The sequence below is a fragment of the Amblyomma maculatum genome, unplaced genomic scaffold (genome assembly GCF_055883805.1).
Source record: "Amblyomma maculatum isolate TAMU_Amacu unplaced genomic scaffold, ASM5588380v1 scaffold_40, whole genome shotgun sequence".
Lineage (NCBI taxonomy): Eukaryota > Metazoa > Arthropoda > Arachnida > Ixodida > Ixodidae > Amblyomma > Amblyomma maculatum.
Window position 1 is genome coordinate 86,519 of NW_028146765.1, and position 12,379 is coordinate 98,897.

Below are 12,379 nucleotides of genomic sequence, written 5' to 3' on the forward strand. Positions count from 1 at the left end.
TGCATGATTCCTTCAATGCATTGCATTATAAAATTTCAGTTTAAATGTTTATTCACAGACTTCCGTAAAGGTTTTCACGTAATGCGCTTGGTAGGTCAGAATGCAAAATGATAATTGCTCAGGATGAAACACGCAGCTAAATATACCAACTAGCTAACGTTGTACTGTAATATTGATTATTGATCACTGTAGACATTTCTCAGAAACGCGGCGTCCTTTCCAGAAAAAACACATTCGTATGAACAATGTGGAGAGGTTCCGACTATACAAGTTGGTAGTGGTACTCTCTGATCATAGCATCGGCCTTTATCTTTCTCTAAAACAAACTGAAGATTAGTTTTTCATGCCGGTAGGTTTTAAATAAAGGCTGCTCAGTAGGTATACTGCGAAAGGCAACTGGAATAGCCAACGATAACGACACCCAGTGGGTGGTCAACGCCATAACAGCACAGTGATTTGGTTAACATATTCGCCCCTGCGTTCCAACATCGGATCCATAAAAATATAGAATTATAACACATGTCTTACGCGGTGGACTACGTTGTGAGATCAGCAATCAAGCATGATTTTGTTTTAACATAAAATGATTTTCTGGGACCTTTCTGCGGTTTGTTAATGAACAGGGGCGCTTAAAACCAAACCTTCTTATGGCACTTAGAAACCTGATAGCGCAAACACCTGCTGTTGTTTACTTTACTTACACGTACGTGCCCTAATATTGATCTATTTAGGGCACAAAGCTAGAAATGTTAATCGGCGATTTAACTTGCCTAAGCAAGCATATACATGCAGTTGCGACATGTAACTCTCGTTTAGAAACGTGCCGCAATTTTGAGCTTGCTCCAGCACGTTTTGCTATGCTGAACTTCGAATTTAACGGCCGCTTTAGGCTTCTTTTTATGTAGGCTAAAGAGGCATGGTTAGTATTTTTAGCTTAAGTTTTTCACCGGAAATTGAAATGAAGACCATGACTTCCGAAAGCATAGCACAAAAGACTGTCAGATTAAGCACATAAAGAAACCGACCATAGAGATAGCGTATGATGGACCTGCACTGCGAACCTATTTTTGCTGAAAAACGCCACTTCTGTAAGATGATTGTTTATTTAAAAGAATTGCATGCGCAGGCCAAGTTCTAACATGAGTGCAAGCAACCCTTAGTGACCATCACGCTCCCATCTGAGTCCTGTCTTGCATTCTTTAGAATGTGCCTTATTGCGCATAGTGTTATTGTAAGGCTGTTTCCTAATATTTTTGCGCATATTTCATGGAGTAAAGTATTTCTTAAGTGTAATAAATACAAAGCTGAATATATGGCGCAATTATTTAATGCAGCTGTTACCAAAGCAGATCGTTTCGCCCAGGCCTGCTTTCCAATACTTAGCATTACCTACTTGTTTTACTAGTGGCGTGCACAGGATGTGTCAACACGAGCTATGCAGAGGATGTGTCCTTAAAAAGTGAGATATAAAATTATAATAAGTGAATCGCGTCCACGTCAGAACTCGAACCACCATATTTGCATGCCCCCCGTCTAGCGGCCAACCCATTACTCTAGACCGACTTCCTGAGAGAGTCCATAATCCTCCTGAACATTTCTCCTAATGTGTGCGTTTTGCATGCCCGAAAAACCGCTATCCTTTTCAGCTCAGGGGAGGAAACCGTAGGAAGCGCGCGCTGGTTCAACGTCAGCTCTTCGCAGAAATGTCATTTTGGCTTGTACACCAGCGGCCCGAAGCCTCCTGACCGCATAAGTTATGCAAGCACAATCTTCACATTAAACGTAAAATGAAAAATAAGTTATGCGAGCATGCCAGCCTGTATGGTTTAACGTCCGAAAGGATGCGTGAACTATGGTCAGCACTGTAGTCGAGCACCTGGTATTAAGCCTAGTGCTTTTCGCACAGGACACGTTTTTTTTTACAGTTCATGTTTATTGAGTTGTGGTCGCCCTAGGCGGGTTTAAATGCCCTGACTGTGACATTGGCAGCCAAGAACCCAAAGTCACTAAGCCACTGAGCCACTGCGGTGGGTTTTATAGAGCCATTACGACTCGCTGTGGCTCATATAATGGGTCTTCCTGCTGATCGCACTGGAGATACTCGCTGTATGGCACATGTCTGCTCCTTAAGGGCTCGCTGTAGAGACCCAAGCATCACATTTGACTAATATGATTTACTGCGCTTACAGCTTTTGCATGAAGGATGGTTGTCTGCCTCCAAATGGACGGTTGCTACACACATTGCTGAAAATAACTTTTGGAAGTTCCTGGAACATCGAAGAAAATAGGTTCTTTTGAGCAGAATACTTTGCTGCAGCATAAAAGGTACGAATTTATTTTGAAGATAAACAGGATTAAAACGCAACCGTAGTAAAGTACATATAAAACAAACCACACCCGGAATTTGCGCCATATAAGCAGGTTATGGTGAAAAACACCTGCATTTGGCAGTACCTAATGAAACACAAATGTATTGCACCTTTACCGTACCGTACAAAGTGGCCGTATTGAATTTTGTGCACGCTTATGCCAATGCAACCTTCGGGTTGAGAAGCATAACTGCAGATTTCGTTGCGCTGGCAAGCATGCTCTCAAAGAGAAGGGGAAAAAAATGCTTCTTAAAGAAGATATATTGTATAACTTTTCAGCAGTTGCGTTACTACGAGCGCAAATTACCGCTTATTGTAGATAGTAGAAAGGCTGGTCTACGAGCACAGTGTGCAGTCACGAGCAATACTCTAAGGTGCACGAATGCGCGCTAGCGCACCCGACAGATACCCCTTTCGAAACTGGCCTGGCGGGGCATACCAGGGGACACCATTCTTTACCCATGTGCATATTCAAGAACATTATCCCTAAAAACTGTCTTGGAATGGATCCATACCGCCATCAAAACGATAGCTACTGAGTATTCGTTGTGATCACTTGCTTGCAGTTTTAAGCCGCCAATCTGAGGATCGTTTGCACTCGAGTCTCGACAGCATGCAGCAACAGCTAGCTGCGTATTTCAGACACACGATTTAGAGCTCCCTTCTGCACACTTCCGCACAGGGATCAATGGTCCTGCTTTCCTATTTTTGGAAAGCTGAATAGGTGAACAGGCATAAGGTATGCCCCGCCCCTTCGCTCAGTGGTTAGAGCACTCCACTACTGACCCCGAGAACGTGGGATCAAATTCCGACCATGGTGGCCGCTTTTCGTTGGAGGCGAAAAAAAGGCGTATGTGTTTTATGTCATCTCAGGCCATGCCAAAGAACCCGAGGGGGTTAAATTTTACAGCGCCCTCGCTGCGGCGTCTGTTACAGCCCGAGTCGATTTCGGCCAATAAACCGATGAGTCAAACCGTGAAACCGAACCATAAGGTGCCCCTGGCACTTGCCTGAACCGCCGTAACATGCAACATGCCGAAAATATTATTGGTAGTGAGTGGCGTGCCATTAACTTCGGAGGAGAATTGGCGCGAACCTTCAAGGAAATGAGGGCAGAGCTGATAATTGCAAAACGACTCTCTGAGCGAGTGCACACAACTGGCGACTCCTGATATGGCAATAAACAACAATGCATTAACAACGCGGAAAAAGCTTGTTTCTCAAAAGTGGACTGGCGTTGGCTGGGCATTAGAGAAAGATAACAAGAAAACTCGGAATTCTGAAAAATTTTATACGCACGTTTTGTTTAAGCTAATTTCGGTAATATTTAGAGAAGTGCACTTAATGAAAATTTTTGAGAATGAATCGTATTGTCCTACTGTGGTTGCTAGTCTATATTAGCATTATTGACAGGGAATATAATCATTTTCAAGTTTCTAGGAATTTCGCACAAAACTTGAATCGCCACACTAAAAGCATTTTCCGACGACCATTCCATAAACAAGGCCCACCGCGAAATAGCACAACATGCTGCTGTGATCATTAAATGCGCAAAGGAGGGTTCAGCAACATGACCTAATTCATTCGAGTGGCAGAATTGATGCTGATTATAGGTATATATTGTTTTCAGGATTAGACGACGGGGCATATTTAATGTAGGCTTGGCAAAACCGAGTGCATGGCCGATATTCAAGGTTATTGCTAAACCACCATTCCCTTTCAGAAGCAGAAATGAGGTTCTATTTGTTCCCTGACCTCACCATTGCTTTGCGCATTTCGTCAGTAACAGTTTCGCCTCCATGACTTTAGCCCTGCCATGAATACTTGAATTTTACCTGTTTTAAACCCAGTACCATATACCGCTGCAAATGCTCGCTTCATACCCGTTACGTTCTTGCTTAATTGTCAATGTTCTGTGCTTAGTTTGATAGAAAATCAAGCACATTTCTATTTGTTTCGGTCTCTAAAGCGTGATATTCGCACATTTCTATTAGTGATCTTCTAATTGGAACACCAGAAGAACCCTAGAGTACATAAAAGATTAGGTACCAAGTATAATCACCGTCTGTATTGTCATCCCGGCGCAATGACGGTGCTTGGACAGTACATGTTACGAAATTTTTTTTTGTTTTTCTTACGGAAGAGTGTAAAACTGCTGGACAGAGCAAAATGTATATATTCGCTGTCTCTTGTTCTGTCCAATACTTCCGCACTGTTTGGTGACAAGTGAATAACCTACACTCCTAAGCTTCAAGCATCTTTTAGAAATTTGTCTATTGCGTATGGAGCCTTACCTTGGTACGCTCCTCTATCGCAGGCCAAAGCACGAAACGCTCTGTAACCCTCCTCTCTTCGAGTGAAGTTGACTTTCATGGAGTGGGGACAGCGTTCGAATCCCGCATAGCATGAAGACGTCTCATTAAAGGCACTGCAAAAAGGAAATTCATAGCACAGCCTGCTTGCCTTTTTTTTGCAAGATCGTAGGAAAACTGACACTCGGGCTAGTTGGTAAAGCATCTTGGGAAATTAACAGCGGACACAACAAAGGAACAAAAAAAGATACACAAAAAGCTCTTACTCACCATTAAGTTTTTAATCACGAAAGGCTGAACATATATACTCAAAAGCAAACAAATGTACATAAAAAACCAATAGAATCACATAGGCACGTGTAGATATGAAAACTCCCGTTCATGCAGGACAACAGATGGGTCACTGACACATGTAGCCTGATTTTTACAGATATGGTAGTCCTCTGACACCTCACTAAGCCTATGCAAACTAGTATTTTTATCAAGCAGAGGCTTACATTCCGTGCATTCCATGCAGAGCTTGGCAAAATTCGAAGAAGCCGGTTTTCCCAAAGACATGTCGTGCTCCTGTAACCGAACATTCAGGCAGCGGCCAGTTAGATCGATATAAGTCCGCCCACAAGCTAGCGGAATACGGTACACTACTCGTTTTTCGTATTTGATGTACCGGTATACATGGTACCCCAAGATCGCCATCACTACCATCACGTTCCTCGTGATGCGACTGACAAAACATTGCACTCTAAAGTTTTTGAGGCACCTGTTGTCACAAAATCGGCGCAATTTTTATTAAGCCGGCGCCGCGCGAGGCCCACGCGGGGCCATGGAAAATTAGAGAAAATCCTCCTTCCACGCGCGAGAGAGCGCGTAGCTTTGTACGCGTCGCCGTCGCCCTCTTTTTCATCACCCGGCGATGACGCGGCCTCATCAGTCTGGAATATGCCAGAAAACTCCAGAACATTCTATGGGACCTAGCCAATGACGACGCGCGGCTCGACGGGAGGAGAAGGGAGCACTCTAACCAGCGAGGCTAAGTGTGCGTGCGCGCTAGCGTTAGCGCACGTTAATAGACTGACGCGGCGCGCACTATTTATTGAGGCCGCGCAGCTTATGCAGTCAGTCAGTCAGTCAGTCAGTCAGTCAGTCAGTCAGTCAGTCAGTCAGTCAGTCAGTCAGTCAGTCAGTCAGTCAGTCAGTCTGTCAGTCAGTCAGTCAGTCAGTCTGTCGGTCGGTCGGTCGGTCGGTCGGTCGGTCGGTCGGTCGGTCGGTCGGTCGGTCGGTCGGTCGGTCCGTCAGTCAGTCAGTCAGTCAGTCAGTCAGTCAGTCAGTCAGTCAGTCAGTCAGTCAGTCAGTCAGTCAGTCAGTCAGTCAGTCTGTCGGTCGGTCGGTCGGTCGGTCGGTCGGTCGGTCGGTCGGTCGGTCGGTCGGTCGGTCCGTCAGTCAGTCAGTCAGTCAGTCAGTCAGTCAGTCAGTCAGTCAGTCAGTCAGTCAGTCAGTCAGTCAGTCAGTCATTCTGTCGGTCGGTCGGTCGGTCGGTCGGTCGGTCGGTCCGTCAGTCAGTCAGTCAGTCAGTCAGTCAGTCAGTCAGTCAGTCAGTCAGTCAGTCAGTCAGTCAGTCAGTCAGTCAGTCAGTCGGTCGGTCGGTCGGTCGGTCGGTCCGTCAGTCAGTCAGTCAGTCAGTCAGTCAGTCAGTCAGTCAGTCAGTCAGTCAGTCAGTCAGTCAGTCAGTCAGTCAGTCAGTGCAACGTGCTCGCAAGTGCTTCGACTGGACTCCCGGGGATCACCCGCTGCTGGCAGGCCCACGGACCTGCGAGGAAGCGGCGCTCGTCTTGCATGGCGGCCACATCGTGACTCTCGAGGCGTCGGACTGCAACATTGCCCGGTGAACAATTTGGTGTCTGTTTTTGTGACTCTCTCGTGTTACATCTGTGTTGTATAGCCTCTGTGTTACAGAACACCTCTGTAGTTGCATGTTTAGTGTTTGTACTCTGTGAACCTCTCGTCTGTGCATTTCAAGTGTTTGTGTATTCCTCTGTATCGTCTCTTGCTGTGTATAAAGTGTGTTTTGTTTGTTACTTTTGACCCCGAACCTAACTCTGGCTTGAGCCGGCGACAGCTGGGCACCAAACGGCCACCCCCTTCTGTCACTACAAGGTAGCTGAATTCCGGCTGAGCTTGCCACGCAGGTCGAGGGCATCTCCTTTGCGACCGGAACAGCTACCCCCACTCACTCTAAGGGTGTCTGGGAATGTGCGCACCGTTAAGGGCCCATCGTTAATAATACCCCTAAATATTAACGGGTGACACCTGTACAAATCAGTGTGTACCTCTTCCAAAATGATCAGAAGCTCAAAGGGTGCCTACTATGTTCATATCTAGAAGAAGTTTTTAGACACGTGGTTGGTTGTCTGATCATTGTCGGTACCCCCGAAAACAACATGAAGCAAGCATAGTTTGGTAAAACAGCCAGTTTTGAAGAATGTCTATATGCGCTGCAGGTGATATATGAAATACAAACAAACATAAAAATTCGCTTCCTTGATATTATATTAAGAAGGAAGCCCATGATGAGGCTATATGCCCCTCGAGAAAACAAACCGCTGATTTCGCATATTTCAGCGAACCATCGTTAAAATATGGTTAAAAATTTATCAAACAGGGTTTTTGAGCATAAAGCAAATAGTAGTTTCTGGACTCAAGTGTAGCGACTTCGGAAAGCCTTCTACTCAATGAACTTCTCAGTCTCAGTGCCAGAAACTCTGCTCGGCAAAAGGTAGTCTCCACTTCAAAGCCTGGCAGACAAGTACAAAAAGGTAGCAGCACCACTCTACCTTCACAGGCTTTCACATAATCTGAAAAAATGGGACAGCGAACTGAGACATAAGTAGTGTTTTCAGCGCCTGACTAATCCGTTTGGTCTGAAGAAACAGGTATGCATAAAATTACCACAAGAAGAAACCTTTTCAATGTGCGGAAATCGCTGTGTATTCTAAGCATTGTGGTAAGGTGTACACAAGACAGACTGGAAGGTGCTAAATGAAAGAATCTAATAACACATAAAAAACGTTGAGAACAAGAAGGGCAATATTGCGGAGCACTGTCTAAATGCAACCCATATGGATGTCATCGCATTTGCAGTGACTGCAAAATAACCAGCACAAATAAAGAAGAGTTAACACGCTATATCGTAGAAGATGGCAAAATAAAAGACTTAAATATCAATACGTAAGCGAGGCATTGATATTTCTTACAAAGAAGGAGATGGACTTAATAACATCAGAGGCTATGTTTTGCGATATGTGGTGACATGCTAACCGATAGCATGCTGGAAGTATATTCATCTATGATCCATAAAAACCTGCACTTGCAGTGGATAAAATTGGTTGAAATTTAACGACCGTGTTGTCCGCCCGTTGTTTTGTTCTCGTCTTCAAAGCGCTGCATTTCCATCATGATAAACCAAATCATTTGAGCATTCACCCTGACCTAGATTTAACTCTGATAGTCCCAGTTTGGGGCAAACAACAATCTACCGCAAACCTCCTTATTAAGCTAAACCCGGAGAGTGCATGATTCTGTTTCATGTTCTTCGCAAAAAACTTGTGTTGTCCCTGCATGCTCGAATATTACGACATTCATGCGGCTTATATTTAAGTTAAATGTCCTGAACTCCAAACAAACTATTCATCACAGAGTGAGAGAGTCTAGCAAGCTCCTGGTTTTTTGAGCCTACCTTTAGATGGCTGTGACATAATAGAGCTGGGCGAGAGCTTAAGTGGGGCTTCTGGGCACCGACGGCTACTCAATAGGGCAAGTGGATTTTCATTGAGCGCTCGTGGTACAACGCCCTTTCGGAGCGCCACATAATCGAACAAATAACGCGCAAGCGCCTGTTCCCCCTTTCTCTCTGTTTCATGAATTGTGCACGCGTTCATTTTAGCCTTCCAGTAGCCAATGTCGTGGATGCTCACCCGATATGGCGCGTTAAATTTTCCCTAGGGGAGCCCCATTTTGGGGGAACACGAACAGTGATCTCCATAATACTATGGAAAGCGCTAACGCATGTGGGCCTCGCTCACCGGGCTTATAACCTGTCGTACGGGAGGAGAGTCACTTTGACATCACGCACATTTCAACCTCGATTTGGAAGTATTAAAGTTATGGATATTACGGGAAGTGATGAAATGCTCTATGTGGTTTTTACAGACTTCAATTCCTAAGGCTGCTATACATCTCTCTCTAAATACATGTTACTTTTTTTCGTTTTCTCTTGCTCGGCTGTGTTATGCAATGAATTTCTTCCCACGCCCCCCTTTAATGCCTTCGGACACTAATAGCGTTTAAAAAAAATTAATGAATATCAATTCTCAGGTCTTGTTCAAGAGTGTTCAGAATGCTCTGCCTGCATGGTCGGCTTTTAAGTATGGCAGTGCAGAAGCTGTTGCCCCCCTCGCACCGACGGTCAATGTCTCTAGATGGTGAAAAGGCTCCCCACTGTTTATTATACCTACCATTCCCTGAGAGGCGCCACAAATGCGAGGTCACAACAGTCGAAAGCAGACTCTGGGGTCTGAACATGTTTCACCAGCCCTGTAATCGATTATGTGCTGTCATATAGGGAACAATATTTAGCACAAAATTGAGAACGTTGTGCTCATTTCTAACATAAATTTGAGAATCATGCTTGGATATTATATCCTGGTAGGGAAATATAATGGCGCAATCAATACATGAATACCACGGCTTTGTTCCGTCTCATATAGTGCTCATGGTAGCCCGTAGAGAACTCCCATATTTATCGCAGGTTGGGACATTTTGTTTTGTATTGTTTTTTTCAGGTGAAATTAGCATCTTTCATATTGCTGAATAAAGTGTATCTCTTCTTCAGCAGGAGCCAGTTCGCTATTTATACAACAGTGCAGATGGCGTCTGAGGAGTTCCTTCACTGTGAAAAAGCAATCTATCCCTTTAGGATAAGATGTTGGTTATCATGAGGCCAGTCCGCGCGTTAATGTTTATTTCACTGAAGATCACTGATTGGTATAGCAAGGAAGTAAGTAACCACATAACATGTAATATAAATAATAATATTAGGCAGCCTGGCGGTAATAATTGTAAAAACTATGTACATTTTAGTACACCATCATCTATTTCATGCCGGAATCTTAATAGTCCCCACTCGCAATGTCAGTTATTATCAACTCCTGGAATAATGTGCATCTTCGAAGGAGAATTTCGTTCTGCGGTCCCCTATGGCTCCACACAACAAGCCATTCGGTTCAGTCTGAAAAATATTAAAGTGGCTTTCTTTGTTTTAATTAAAATACTTAGTGATACCAAGATAAAGCGCTCATATAAGAGCAAGGGGTAAAGATCTAAGAAATGAAAGCGGGCTTTGTTTCGTCCAAAACTGCCGTCAATGCTCTGTAACGATGCGGAATAATAATGCATCGCTGCTGGCGGGAACATCTGGAACAAATTTTACTTCTGTAATTAATCACCCGCGAGCACTTTGGTTTTAATAAATTATTTAGCTGATTCGCCTTCTATACAAGGCATAATTCAGGCAAAAGATTTCTAACAGCCTTCATGTAATAAAACCCTTACCTGCTTTCTGAAGCCTATCATTGGTGACCTTTAAAGCAAAAAAAAGTTTGGGGTTTGTGTTATAATTTTTTATTACTCATTGTGAAAGATTAGGTGAATAGACGCAATATGCAATACGCTTTGCGTCATCGTTCCTATTCTTTGAGCTACGCGGTTTTACAGGAAAGAGGCGAAAGTGTTTCTTTTCCAAACAGTTTTTGTGCCAAGGCTGTGCCTGAGGCCAAAGTGAAAGGAAACTTACCTGCAGACCTGGTTGTAGGTGTCTTCGCTGAATGTTTTATCACTGCTGTCGTAAGGGGGCGAGTAGCTGTAGAAATTAGTGACGTACTGTGAGTAGCAGCGGGCAATTTCTTGTGGCGTGCATTCGGTCAGCTCGGTAGTGCCTTCGGTAAAAGCAAGAAGCAATACTTTGTGATCTACGCGTCAATAAGCTCTGAATGTTTCCAAACATGATTGCTGTTTTTAAGGATTAAGAGCATGCGAAAGGTACGCAGAGGAAGGTATTTGATTTTCCCGATAAGAATGTCTAACAGCGGCTTACCAAAACAAATTTTCGTTTGGAGGGGATTTACGCAGGCAAGGTGAAAGGGTTTTCGTCAGGTAACGTAGCTTCCGATTTTTTCGTACCTTTAATAGCGCCGCTGCTTGCTAGAAATATGTGATTTTTTTTGGTATGAACTAACAAAGTAATACATAAGCGATGCTATTCGTCAATGCCTACCACTTTTTGCCGACAAAAGGGAAAGCGATGTTTGAGGGCACGTTCCCTCTTTGGGTCAGCGGCACTAAACAACACAACCAGCTGTCCATACACATTCATTTAAGAGTCGTTGCAGGTGAATAAGCGGCAACATTTCTTAAGCTTCCTCTTTCACGAAGCCGTGTAAACTAAGCCGTGATTATAAATTCTCAAGTCCATGCATATATTCGAAAGTATTATTATGTCAGCACTGATGCCATGGCAATATGGCACACGACGGCTGTCATAGCGACGCGGTTACTGTGGGATCTAGGCGATACAAAATCCAATCGTACTGCTCAGCTCAGACTACCTATGAATACCTTCCCACGATCAATCGAGATAACGGTTCAAATTTCTTTGAGCAGTCCAAACATAGGCATCTCTGTTTTGACGAAATACTTAATCACTTTCATTTAAAAGCCATTATAACGCTTACAAATTTTTCAAGGAATTTAAACATGCTTCAAAATGAAAAGAATAACAGCGCAAAAACGAGGGACAAAAAAGGAAGCCAACACTGGCACTCTGTTATTCCCTTCCGTTTTATTGAAGCTTCACAATATTTAATTGATTTTTTCTCTATAGCAATTTAGTTTCTTTTTTTCGAAGTCACGAGTAAGCAGTATATATACACCATCTTTGCAACCGCCATGATTAATTCGTCATAAGTCGCTCACCGTTGTGAGCTAGAGCAACGGCACGTTCGCACGGTTAGAGTCTCCTCCAGTGAATACACTTCTGGTGATCCTCGATGTATTTTCCAGGACGAATAAAGAATTATTTTATAGACACACATGAGCAGTCAATGATTTGAACGTTTAATTCATCCAGAACGCTACCCGATACGATTTTATACAAAGAATGGGGCTTCTTTTAACTTATACCCCGCTCCTATATAAGCGCAATAATTGAAATCTCCCTTTACAGAAAAAAGTGTTTGGACACTCAGTGCATCATCTGTGGAGCACTGCTAAAACAAGTGACATGATGTGTTAAAAAATAAACATATAAAATAATATTAGTATACCGGTCCTATTTTCTAAAATTGTTGATATAAATGATTATCAATTTAAGACAGCTGCTTAACGTTTGCTGCTTTTGACAGGATCCGAAGCTATCTTCGGAACTTCATTATAATTGAAGAAATCGCTTTGACAATTTTAAATAATCAACGCACATAGTACGGCCAATTAAGTGAATGATAAACATTATTCGGGAAGCTTATAAACGTGACGAAATCAAGTGGGCTGACCCAATCCCCGAATTTAAAGACAGCGTTAATGGCTCCCGTTTCCAGCTGCCGTGCGGATATTCGTTTGCGTTTATTCTCGCTGCTATTCGCGTAATGA

At 43.5% G+C, this 12,379-nt stretch overlaps 1 protein-coding gene across 7 annotated transcripts in view; it reads right to left on the reverse strand.

Moving 5' to 3' along the window:
- The window catches only part of LOC146170810 (uncharacterized), a 37,318-nt gene that overhangs the window by 22,932 nt on the left and 2,007 nt on the right, over positions 1 to 12,379 (reverse strand). Inside the window, exons 2-4 of one of the 7 annotated variants that reach the window (XM_084586759.1) lie at positions 10,530 to 10,595; positions 5,179 to 5,248; positions 4,664 to 4,797 (exon numbers count right to left, since the gene is read on the reverse strand). In XM_084586759.1, coding sequence (XP_084442885.1) covers positions 4,664 to 4,797; positions 5,179 to 5,248; positions 10,530 to 10,595 — 270 coding nt within the window. Of the gene's footprint in view, positions 1 to 4,663; positions 4,798 to 5,178; positions 6,133 to 9,192; positions 9,732 to 10,529; positions 10,672 to 12,379 lie in introns of those variants that run through there. The other 6 variants (XM_084586761.1, XM_084586758.1, XM_084586757.1 and 3 more) reach the window with 6 other exon arrangements.